This window comes from Blennius ocellaris (genome assembly GCF_963422515.1).
Source record: "Blennius ocellaris genome assembly, chromosome: 22".
NCBI lineage: Eukaryota > Metazoa > Chordata > Actinopteri > Blenniiformes > Blenniidae > Blennius > Blennius ocellaris.
In genome coordinates, this window is record NC_137671.1 from 12930571 (window position 1) to 12943642 (window position 13072).

General features: G+C 39.2%; 1 protein-coding gene across 1 annotated transcript; it reads right to left on the minus strand.

The window, feature by feature from the left end:
• Window positions 1–3931: 3931 nt before the first annotated feature.
• On the minus strand, window positions 3932–9451 carry pax4 (paired box 4; the record flags this gene model as incomplete). The annotated part of the gene is made up of 8 exons (XM_080518607.1): window positions 3932–4239; window positions 5387–5450; window positions 5535–5617; window positions 5704–5832; window positions 5999–6080; window positions 6180–6395; window positions 7059–7189; window positions 9448–9451. The coding sequence occupies 8 exons, from the start codon at window positions 9449–9451 to the stop codon at window positions 3932–3934; spliced, it is 1017 nt and encodes a 338-aa protein (XP_080374733.1).
• Between the last annotated feature and the right edge of the window lie 3621 nt (window positions 9452–13072).

The following is a 13072-nucleotide window of genomic DNA, read 5'->3' on the forward strand; positions in this document are numbered from 1 at the left end:
TCTGAGTGAGTCGTATTTAAAGAGATGGAAGTAGTGTTGATGTGTATTTATTATTATTATTTTTCTAAATGAGCAGAAAACAACAGTCGAGCAGGAAATCATATTTTGGTGTGATATTTAAATAGTCTTGATTTTCTGAGAATTAAAAGGCCCAGAAATATGCAACTTACTAAAAGATATCAACGTTTTGTGGAAGTTGCCGTTTTTCGAACATAAACGTTGGAAGATTTTATATATTTAAACAAACATTCAGGCAAGTTCAGACACAATTAGCACCAACACGTATTGGTGAAAGTGAAGGCAAGCCATGTCAAGCTTGAAGACGATTTATTGACTTTGAATAGCAACATAAACAGGATTTTTGACTCATGCTGTTGTTGGACTAGAAACATGTGAATTAATGTTTTTGCTCTGGAGAATCGGATTTCAGCTTTTTCCTAATACGCAAAGGTTAACCTCAAAGCCCAGATAATGATGGAGTCGCCCTGTGATCCTTTATATCGTGTGCCTTTTATGAGAAAAAGCACATTATTCAGAAGATATGCAAAAGTATTGTAGCAATAAGCAAATGTGATTCACTGGGGCTTTAAGGAGGAAGGTTGTGTTTTCCCAGCAACAAGTTTTTAAAACATCCTGAAGAAAATAACAATTTACACAGATCGGGCATAACATTATGACCATCCGCCTGATAATGTATTAGTGCAAACATCTTGTATGTAAACTTGTGAACCAGTATCACTAATATCATTACTCAAATGATTAATAATTCAGGTAAACTTCCCAGTGAGCCTGTTTACCTGGTCTTAAAAGGCACGGCGTGAATTTTACATCAAGACGTGAAGCCTCCATGGAGCCGCATGTATCAGTACAAGTATGTTCTTTATCCCGTACTCCTGGCTCTGGTTCACTGTTTAATCTTTTCTGGACCATTTTCACAACTTGATTCTCCACCAGAGCTGCAGTTTCGGAGATGTTAACGCACTCAAGTAGACATTAAGGATGTAATATATTCACTTGCTTCTTACTCAACCAATAAGAGTTTTAATCAGTTTTCTTAATCATGTTATGGCTGATCCCTAGAAATACAGTCCTGTTGGTAAAAACATATAATAAACATCAAATAGCCTTCGTTCATGCAGCAAATCGATCACAATCCAACCAAACTCTTTAGGTGTTTTATGTTATTTAATTGACCTTTTATGTAAAAAGCCTATTTGAACTTGTAAATTATCATTTGTAATTTTTGTAAATATCTCGCTGAAATATTTCTATTCCATCTTTTGTTTTTTTTTGTTCATATGTATGCTGTAAACTTTAAATATAACGGCTGCTATTTTGTTTTAGTGAGTTGTTTTATATCGGTGACCCTTTCTGGATTTTTTTTTATAGCCTTTTGTATTATACCCATTTTAATAAACAACTTGACATTACACGTAGCTGCATTCTGTGCCTGTCCTCTTCACGCTTGACATTTTCCTCAGCGAAGAAACCCTGCGAGGAATACACCAGAACCGCGCTCAGCTTACGCCACTTTTGGCAATGAAGTCTCTCAATCCCTCAAAGAGGCAACTTCTAGTGTATAATAAATATTTGAAGTGGCTGAATCAACAGGGGGTCATCCGCGCAGCCGGTGAAGGAGATAAACAATTGCCTCCCCTGAAACATTTGGATTACAATTCTGGGACTTCAGTTAGACATGGATGACCTTATTCAGCTCCTCTCAAACTTTCAGTTGCTCAACATGAGATAAGATCCACTTAATGGTCCGGATGGAAGATTCATATCTGTGTCAAATTACCAAAAGTGAGGTCCTACATTCACAATTTTGAAAAGTCATCTTGCAGCAAAGCAAAACAAATGATAATAATGATTAATTATAATGCAATTATAAGTATATTTATACTATGTGACAGAAAAAGAAACTACTGCAAGTAAGAAAGAAAGATGTGAGGTTAAAACAGGGGCTGAACACAGATAACAAGTGATCATACTTTTGTAAAATGAAAAGCTTGGGATCTGTTGAGTTTTCATGCTGAACCAGTGCATGCATGTTTTGTGTTTTGTTTTGTTTTGTTTTGTTTGTTTTTTTTATTTTCCAGCTTCCTCCCACAATCCACAGACATTCCTGTGAGGTTAATTGGTGTCTCAGAATATGCTGCCAGTGGCTGTCGGAGTCGACGGAGGGGCTGCGTTTTCACAAGCGAGAAGGTCTGGGTACCTCCCACAGTCCAAAAACATGCATTGGAGGTTAACTGCTGACCCTAAATTGTCAACTTCAGCTCCTGATGAAGATTGATGGATGGATGAATGTGCATTAGTTATTTCTCCTTGCTCAGATTTGACCTCATCTTTAAGTTTCAGCTCGAAATGTAAATGGATGATTCCTCGTTTTCAATTATATTTTGGTGTATGTCAGTCTGTCAGAGTCCCTTTTCTTGTGGGAAACCTTGCAAAAGAAAAAAAAAGAAATCTGAAACTCGGCCCCAAAAAAACTTGAAACTGGAATAAAGTGTTCTCATTCCTTTGTCACGTTATCACATGCAATAACTTAACACTGATGTGTCCAGCTTTTTTTTTTTTTTCTTTCCTGCCATAGCTGAGCTTCATCCATGGTCATACAAGTATTAATGGAATTTAAGATAATATCAGCTCCACTACAAAAATCTGGATTCACTTCTATGATCAGATAAAAGAGAAACAGTTATGAAATGAGGTGAAGAGTTTATTTTTATTACAAAAATGAATCTTAAAAAAAAAAGTGATAATGTAGTACACGTTAAATAAATGAAAGACAGCAAAAACATGAACTCAGAACATTCAAATCATGCACAATGTAAGTACAGCATGTATTTGTTAACCTTCCGCCACAGCCATGTTGAAGCTGACATCACTTTTATGTCCGACCAGTGAATATCTCGGCTTCGGAAAGCTACTTTCAGCAGAAATCACTACGCGAATACTCAGCGTCATGTGGAGATGTCGTTTACCTATCTGGCTCCGTGGTGTTATATCCCGACGAGGCTCGTTTTGCCAGCAGGCTACTTCCATGCTGCTGACAAAGCTGTTTGCATTCTGATCCCAATCTTACCCCTGGTGACCAATTACTAAGCAAGTCCAGGCCGTGCTGTCTCTTCGCTGTAGTAAAGGGATACGAAGGAACTCAATGCCTCTGCCCTGTTGCTCTCATAAAAAGCTGATACCGAGCAGAGCAGATATCGGGTCATGTTTAGACTTTTTGAAGCTCCACTTTTATAGATTCTCCCACTGTTTTTTTGTTTTGTTTTTTTCTTTGCCTGGACAGAAATCCTTGGAAGAGTGCCGTTCACTTTCTTCTACACTTTGACAAACAGTGAGTCCGTGACTGTAAAAGAGATTAAAAAAAAATAAAATAAAAAATCCATATCACTCTGCGGGTAACCTTAAATGATCCGTGGAGAAACGATTCATCTGGCGGTCAACAACAAGTCGTCAAACCTGAACGGCCTCGTCATTGACCAGATACACAGCAGGGCATCCTGTTAACGCTGCGCTCCAAATCGTAATTTATCTTCTATTAGTGCTGCAGCCTGCTACGCAGAACGTGGCTTTATTGGCACATAATCGTTTACGTTCTGAACATCCAAATGGTCCAACCTTTCTTGTTCTAAAAGACTTCCTGACATCTCGCTGCTGCGAATTTCATTTGCTGCCTCAATGCGAGAACGTTCCTGAACTCTAATTCCCGGGAGCTGTCGTGTGCAGTTTGCATGTTTTTCCTGGCTGCGGATGTGTTGATTGTCTGCAGGACCCCATTGACCCTGTTCTGGATAAGCAGATGAATGCATGGGGTAGTCGAGAAGACTACATTTAAACTCTTAGCTATTTGTCTCCCTCTGGTGGCCAGATTATGCCCTTCCAAGCAGGACATTTTGGTTCACTCGTCCCCTCCAGATTAGTGGTATGGATTCACGTCCTGTGAAAACAAAAACCTCTCGTTCACTTGAAACTGGCTCCAGGTGAAAGGGATCCCCTGCTGGTTCCACTGCTGGGCCACGGCACAGTCTGCTCCCAGTGGCTCGGCAGCCAACGGCAGGACGGTCCTCACTCCTGTGTGATGATGCCGCAGCAGTGGGAAGGAAGGTCCATCTCTGTGAGGATCCAGCAAAGTCTGATTCATGCCGTGGGCCAAAGTGTCACTCGGGTGATGCAGAAGCGACGACGGGGCGGCGGTGGATGCCAGACTTTCAAAAGTCCGCACAACTGCACATTATATTAAAAGAAGAGGTGATTATTTTACCATTAGAAGACGAGAAGGAAGAGCAAACGGTAACATTCTGCTTGTGTGAGCTGCTATTGACGCGTATTTGATTTAGACAATGAAGCAGTTCAGAAACGTCGTGGCGTTACCTGCTTCCGGAGGACGCGAGAAGCTATTTTGCATCCTCCCAGTCGCTGCACTGTGCACGGTGGCGTTTCCCCAGTAAACTCTCGACGCCGCTGTGGCCTTGAATTAAAAACGGGAGAAATGTCTGTGAGACTTTATTTTATTTTTTACATTTTTCTTTAGCAATAAATCAGTGATTCTTCCTTTATCTCCCCACAATTAACCTCGTACATATACAGTATGGACACAAATGTCAATTTCTCTGCTTTCTGGAAGTTTTTGAATTTTTTTCAATGACATAAACATAAAAGTGTTGCTAAAACTGTAATTTTACAGGAACATAAACTCTTATTGGCATTATATCTTCTGGCTGTAAAAACCTTTTGTCTTAAATTAGATATAGACACACTGTACCTGTGGAGACGTGAAGCTCGTTGGTATCTCTGGATTCACAGGAGCTGAGTTTCTTTGCTCTTGAGGGTCTTTAGCTGTCACAGTTAGAAATATATTGATTTTAGCGGAAGTGAAGGATGAAGAGTCGACGGCTGTAAGAAGCTTTCCATCACCATTCACGTCACTCCAATTTGTTATGGATGAATGGCAATATGATGCATATCCTTTCATTTATATCTTCACCTTTCCATCTCTTCAGTATATAAATCAGTGTAATGGACTCCATTCTTTTTTTTTAACTTTACATAATTACTAATCTTTACCTAACGAAGAGAAATCACTTTTATTCTGGCCCCCATCTCCATTCAGAGCCAGTTTCTAAAGATCATTTCACCCATATTTCAACCAGAGCATGCATTCAGTCAGTTACTGTCTTACAAGCTGCTTTTTGAGATAATAAAATGCATGCACACAACCATCTTCTGAAACATCAAATCAGTAAAAAAATGTTTTATTAAATTTGTAGTCATGAAAACCATATACCCTGTGAGCATGAAATATCTGTAGCTAGCCATCTCTTCCCTACTGTAATGACTTTTTTAATTCGCACATCATGAGAAAGACACTTACTCTGTGCACCACTTCTCTGCTTCACTTCCCGCCTCCATTTAGCTCGTCTGTTCGAAAACCAAACCTTAAGAGATAAGGCAAAAAGTCTCAGGCACAAAAAACATAGACGCTGAGAACAATCTGCGAGGATTTCAGACGAAGAGCCTACCTTGATAGTGTCCTCAGGAAGTTTGATTTGTGCAGACAACTTCTCTCTGGTGTACATGTCAGCATACTGGCTCTGCGAGAATTCTGAAATGAGAGATTCAAAGCATGTATTCTAATACTTTTCTGAGTGCGAAACGGGCGACGTGTTAGTTTGCATCCATTTTAAATACCTTGTTCAAGGGCCCTGCTCTGCTCCGGGGTGAAGGTGGTGCGATTTCTCTGTTGGACTCGTCGAGATTTCTGGTCAATATTGTGCACAGTCTCAAAAATATCTTCGTCTTGTACCAGAGAATAGATATCTGCAAGTCAACCAATTACAAATGACATTTGCTCTCAAGAATAATACTGAACAGAATCGTCTTTAGTAAAAGTATATTTGGTTATTTAGAACAGATAACATGATGGACAACACAAGTTTTTTTTTTCTTTATACTTAAGTTTCTCCTGTTGTCCTAGATGCTTTACCCTGCTCAGTCCTGATGACCTCCATGCACATGGGTCCATGGTCCACATGTATCTTCCTGAGCATCCTGTTTATCGACGACACCTTGCGGAACACGGTGTGCAGGAATGCACAATCAAGTGAGTACTGGAATATCGTCCGCTTCATCGAAACAATGTTGAATTTTTTTTACCGTTTGCTTACACTGGGAACTTTAGAGGCCTTGCATATTCTTGCAGCTGCGAGCCGTTTACGAATTTCCCAGGCGAAAATAGTCGGGTTTTCCCGTTTGCACTGGACGATCGTGGAGATGACGCCGGGCGTGAGAAGCCGAGGGCGGCTCCCACCGATAGTCTTGGGCTCCAGGAGTCCCGTGCGGCGGTAGCGGCTCAGGATCTTGCTGACGCATCCATTAGACACCTGAGAGATGCAGTGAGGTGGATTTCATTAAACCTGCAAAAGTCTGAAATCATACGCACTATACGCATTACCAAGAGTAAACGTGAACTCATCCAATGACAGTAAAATGAAGAAATGAATGCATTAAGTGAATAATTCAATCTTTGATGTACAGTTTGATGCAACATCAGTGAAAACATTCACTTTAACGCTTTTACCACTAAATTTACTTGATTTATTTTTGATTTCACAGCTGAATTACCAAATAATGTAAATAAACGAGTGCTTTTGCCCTCCTTTTTCCAAGCAACCATATACTTGTAATATTTGTCAATGCAATCAATATTACTGTGTGTTGCTTGTAATCAAACCTCAAGTGTGTGACATCCTCTCTGATTGGACACTCATGCTGATGACTCGTATCTCCTGTAAAAGTTATATTTCCCTTCTTTCCGGTACTTTTGGATTTTCCAAATGGTCCAAGAGTTATGGATGTTAGTGTGCTTGTCTTGTTTACATGACAGGATAGTAATAAAATGGTTACAATCACCCTGCGAAGGTCGCCTTTTGGTGCCTCCACAAGAAACAATGCAAATCCAAAAGGGATCCATCAATATAAAGACCATATCTTTGGATATTTAAACCCCATAAATATGATATATTTGTGCCATTTGTTGTATTTACCCGGAGGATCCGGGATATTTGGCTTGGACGGACTCCCTCTGAGGCCAGTTCGATCATCTTCCTTCTCTTGGATTCTGGGAGAGGTCTGCCATTCAAAAACAGGCCACCAAGCTGGTTCACACTTCCACCACCTTTACCACATACACACACACGACATAAGCCATTTGAATCAATCTTGTACCTGTCTGTATATCATATCTCAACAATATGGGACAGCAATGAATGAATAATTACATTTAATTAGTCAAGAGAAGAATACCAAACCCCAAATTGATTAATCGAATTGTTTATGTACAGACCATTTATAGGTTGTGCTTTTCAGTAAAATGATGAAAACAAAAGCTGACGAGCACAATTCAATGGAACCAGAGACATTTCCAAAGTCTGAGAGCAACAACCTCGAAAGCATATTTTATTTTTTTCAACTTGATTTTTCAGAAGACGTCAATGTCCTGGAGACATGGGACTGAAGTAGCTCTTAGATATAAACAAGAGTTGGACAACGCAAGCGCAAGAATTTTGATCTGGAGCCTAAAATGAACTGGAAGCCAGTGCAGTGACTTTAAAATGGTTGCAGCGCCTGGGAGCCTGTTTTAGAAGTCTCGCAGCAGCATTTTGAACCACTTGCATGCAGCTCACACATGTGCTTGGAAGACTGATATATGATGAATTGCCGTACGAAATACGGCCTAAAAGAATAAAGGTAAAATGTTGATAGTGCCCATACAAGAAACAAGAAAAGAAACCTTAACTTTACCATTATTTTTGATGTCCACGTTTGGTGCGCGCATCTCCTCTTGTTCCAAAATGTGACACTTGACGCGTCCTCAGAGCGCAATGTGAAGAATGAAAAGGTTAGAAAAGGAAAAAGGAAAAGGAAAAAGGAAACCCGACCATGTGCGTTTACGCACCTCTGGTGAATGACACTGAGGGATGTTACACCCATCAACAGACATTTATATCGCAGCAAACCGAGGCCATGACGTGGTGGCCCGTCTCCTCAAGAGTCAATATTGTTTGGAAGAGGGAGCGGACACACAAGATTGACGCGTCCTCAGGTCAAAACCTTCCCTGCGTAAAGAAAATCGTACTCTTTGTGTTTATATTGTGCTCGGTGTTGGCTGAATTGTTTTGGGAGATTTGTTTTGTTTGGTATTTTTTTTAAATAACAAAAAGTTCCAACCGTTTTATTTGAGAAATACGCAGGGAAAGGCTTTTTTAAAAGTGAAATTTCGCGCACAACCCAACTGGTTCGATACCGTTGGAGCAACGTATCAAAGACGAGAAACGTATTATGAGCCAAGTCCAGATTGAGATTGTCAAAGGATCGCTCAATACACTGGAGCAGATATTAAGGTTGGAGAGCTCAGAGTTTTCTGTTGCGCAGTGATTGCCATCTGTTTCAACGAGGCGAGCTTCTTTCTAGTGCATTAGTTCAGTCTATCATCTTCCTATTTCGACACAAAGTAACATAACAACATCAATTTGGAAACTAAATGATCAACATAACTACTTTAGTGAAAGGGTGGGGGCGGGGGGTGACTTGTGGTCACGTGACGCGAGCATCTTTTCAGGTGTAAGTGGTTTGGATTAAGGGGATCTCTGCTCTCCTTTCATAAAACAAACATTTGGAAATCTGTTCCAATGACGACTGCCATATGGTAAAGTGCTTTTCATAAATCATAAATCCATCACGTAGTCTCTCTTTATTACATTTCCTTTCAAAACGTGAACAAATAGACTCGTAGGTGGGCGCAAGGAGAGGGCCAATTGGGGGACCTCATTCACCCAGAAGAGAGAGGCTAAAATAACCCTCACAGATGTTCCTTGGGCAGCCAGCAGATAAAAATGCGCTGTAAACGTTTCAAAGGGAAATATTTGACGAGCAAATATTAGCCTATGTGAAAACCCACACGAGCCTCGTCTTTTGGCCTGTTTAATGACTAATTGAATATCATTAGTTGGGTCCACAGAGATCGAAGTGCCCACGAAATAAAGGCTCAGATTTTAAAATGCCATATGGCCCAAATTATACATTAACCATGAGTTGGAGGACAATAATACTGCGTGTGTGCTATCAGGCAGGTTGGATGGAGCGCCACCACTTTTGGACACCATCGTCTCCTTGCCAACCGAGACGAAGGACAAATAAGGCGAGCGTTTTTATTTATTACCGAGGAGTTGATGTGGTCATTGATTTATTGTAGGATGCTTTATTGCACGTACAGTGTGTGCCAAACGAGGCTGATTAAAGTACTTAGGCTGTGTTGTTAAAACCGCACCACATTTTCGCGGTGCGTAAATTGTAAGCCGGGTTCGCCAAAGGTAAAGGAGGGTGGGAGTTTACTGGCCTGGATCTGGACAAATATCGAGTTTGCGTTTTATTTACCCATCTTAGGACTTTGTCCCGTGTGTAAGACGGGTATATGAGTACTTTACAGCACCGTAAAGCGTTGAGAAAAGTGTCAAATTCAGCCGCGTAAAAGAGTTGCCAAAACCTCTCCGTTACGCACGGAGGGGTCCTCGCTGCGCCACGGAGCGTTTCATCGCTCTCCATTTTCTGCGCTTTGATAAGACAAAGTTAAGGTATTTGTGGAGTGTTGATGTTTTCACTTCTTACTTCCGTCAATATTCTAACAATGAAATGTAAATGGTTGCGCCTTTGTCATTATTCTTACCAAATATCTCCCCTGTGGTCTCCACGGTCGACGCAAAGTATGAGTTTTCGATAGTGCGTGACCTCCGTGAGGTCTGCCTGTCTGCCATTTCACTTCTCTGGGGATCGCGCGCTATATCTACTAAGTTTAGATGTTGAGATTACTATTTTTTTCACTTTGTGTTTATTAAGCATACAGTAGGCTAAACATTGTATTGTTTATCAATATCATATTGTTGATTCGAATATAATATCCTGTCAATTGTTCTCACACGCTCATGCATGTTCATCGTAGTTATTACAAGTGGGTTCTTTTTAGAACTAAAGTCAGAGCATCAGAACAGCAAAGGAAACATCACAAGGTATTTAGCCAGTAAACATTTAGAGTATAGGTCTCCTGAACCCAAATGCAATTTTTACATTGCAATATTGATATTACTGATCAATCATTTGTACAATAAACTTTGTGGGCCATGTGATATACATTTTCTTAGTATAAATACATGTTAATGTAGAGAACAACATATTCAACTTTGCACTGAATGTAATTTTTTTACTAAAGTTTAATTCATTACAAAGATGTTTGCCTTTAAATAACACATTTTAGATTATTTTGAGTTTTTAAAATCCTTTATTTTTGCTGTCTGTACTTTTTTTTTTTAAGTTTAAGGCTGAAATAAAAAAAGAAATAGAGCTAGAATGTTGTTGGTACGGTAATTGTGTTGACATTTCACCCAATACTCACAGTATGTTAATTAAAATGGTCTTACTTTATTACGAAACATTCTCATTATTACAATTATGTCATTTATTTTATGTATTTTATTGGATGAAATTATGATGATCAAATATTGTAATATTTTGAGATTCTGTAGTTTCTGAATTATTGTGACTAAAACTAAAAAACCTGAATATTTCAGTGTAATATGCAATATTATTGTATTGTATTCTGTCTTTAAATGTAATTGTATATAATTCAAAGTAAGACAACAAGCTATTATAAATGATTAAAAAATAATATTGCATTAACAGTTGAAATAAAATAAAAAATCTAAAAGATAAATATTACAGATACCTGAGGATGATGATTGTGCAGTAGAGAACAAGCCAATGGTCATTAAACAATTAAGTCCATCAATGTAATGCATATAGTGAACCGAATGACAATATATTAAGTTTTCATATCAAATAGTCCCAACAGTCCCAACAGACAAAGAATGGTTTTAAGATTACAAAATCTGGAGACTCAAGTAAGTACATGGGATCTGCCTGTAATTGTGTAATTGCGTTTTTCCCAGGGCTCCTGTTAGTGGGTTAACATAGAGAAGAAACTAAACATAAGAAGCAGGAAGAATCGCCAAACTTAAGTTGTTTGAAGGGGCCAAAAGTGCAAAAGGGTCAAAATGTCATGGCTGGACAACTGGGTCAGAGTATCTCCAAAACTGCCACTCTTGAGGGGTCTTCCCAGTTTGCACTGATCAGTATAAAAGGTGGTCCACAAGGAGCTTCACAAAATTGACAGGTGGTTATATTGTTATGGCTGATTGGTCAAAATGACAACACAAGAGCCTAATTATGGAAAAAAAGGCATTATTAAACCAACTAACCAATGAAAGAACTAAATGACAGAACGGACAGACAGACCAACTACACAACCAACCCCACCACACTACTAAATAAACTTTATATATCACTAAGTTTCTATATGCTAAATGTTGCATTAAGAAGTAATATATGTTCAGACTGAGACTGTCCCATGACAAAATGGCACAAACAGGAACAAACCAAAACCAATTTGGTGAAAACCAGGAATATGAAGACTTAAGTCTTCTGTCCCTCCAAAAAAGAAAACTCTATTTATATAAGCAAATCAAAAGTTTCTTCAAGTTGAGCTGATTTAGTCGGATGCTGGATTTGAAAAGTCTTTCAGAAACAAATCAAACATAATACAACAATATTTCTAGCTTGATGTTCCTACAATTACAGGGCCTGGAGGAATTCCCTGTGGACTAAATGGAAGTAAAATAAACTTGTACTTCAGTCAATATTAAATCTAGGCAGCTGTGCCAGGTACAAAATATTATTCAATCCTTTTCAAAAAGGCAGATTCTTCACTTCAGATAAATGAAACCTGAATATGATTTTCTTAATCAATTTTAGATAGTTTGGTGTGAATGTGAGATATATGTGTTTGCGCTGGATACAGTGCATATTTATGAACATATGCATGTAAATATGCAAGATTACAGCCAGAACTAATATGCACCTTTAGTCCATAGCAGCCCAACATAAAACAACACACTGTTACGGTAATAACAGAGGGAGACTCAAATGCAAAAAGCTAACAGGAATATGGTTGCCTTAAGCCATAAAAGGTACCACAGCAACTAGAATCTAAGATGTAAAATATCCTAAAGTGCAGCTCAAACATAAAAAAGTGCATTAATGATATTTCATGATGCGAACACGTGGTGTCATTGGAAGATTTCCTGAATCACAGACGACGGTTGTGAAGGGAGAAGGACGCAGAGGATGGAGAAAAAGAAGTCCAGTGATGACTGGTTTTGGAAGACGATGATCTATTATACTATATTAATTCTTTTCACGTTCTTCTCTGTAAACTCTGCAGATGTTTGTGTGTGAAAATCCCAGTTGATCGCGAATCCATCTATCCTCTATATTGCTTCATATTGTGCACGGTGGCGAGGGGAAATTTAGTGTCACAAATTAATCTGTGTGAGGAAATGAGAATACTCTGAGGAAACCTATATATCCCCATTTTTCTTCAATCCACTGTAAAGAGATACTTAGATATTGACTGACTGCCTAGTCAGTCTACTTTATATTGTTTTCATTATTTATTTATTTGGATTTAGTTTATCTATTTATTCCTTTTCGCTTGATTTTCCAGTGAGCTTCCACTGTTTTTTTGTTTTAAAAAAAGTAAGTGTAAAACTTTTCTTTAAAGATGTTCTGTAATATGTGCTCAAATGAAACATTGTAAATCCATTGAGGTGCTGCCATGCGATTGATCGGCAGATCAGATATTTGTATACTTGTGTATTTCGACTGTGAAGTTGAAGTGTATCAGTAGCTCAGGGTTCATTTATGCGACTATGCTATTGAAGAAGCACGTCTTCTCCGAGGCACCCTGAACGCAGCATTATTTGTGTTCACGCTATGCTGACGTGTCGTTGCTCGTGCACCGGAAGTCTTCCACGGGACGTGCCCACGCGGTCACGAAGCGTCTCCGTCCACCTCAAGTCCCCTCGCGAGTGTGACCCGGATGTGCTCTCTCTCCCTATGTGTGTGTGTGTGTGTATATGCATGGCACAGTTTGTTTCCGGTATAACGTGTG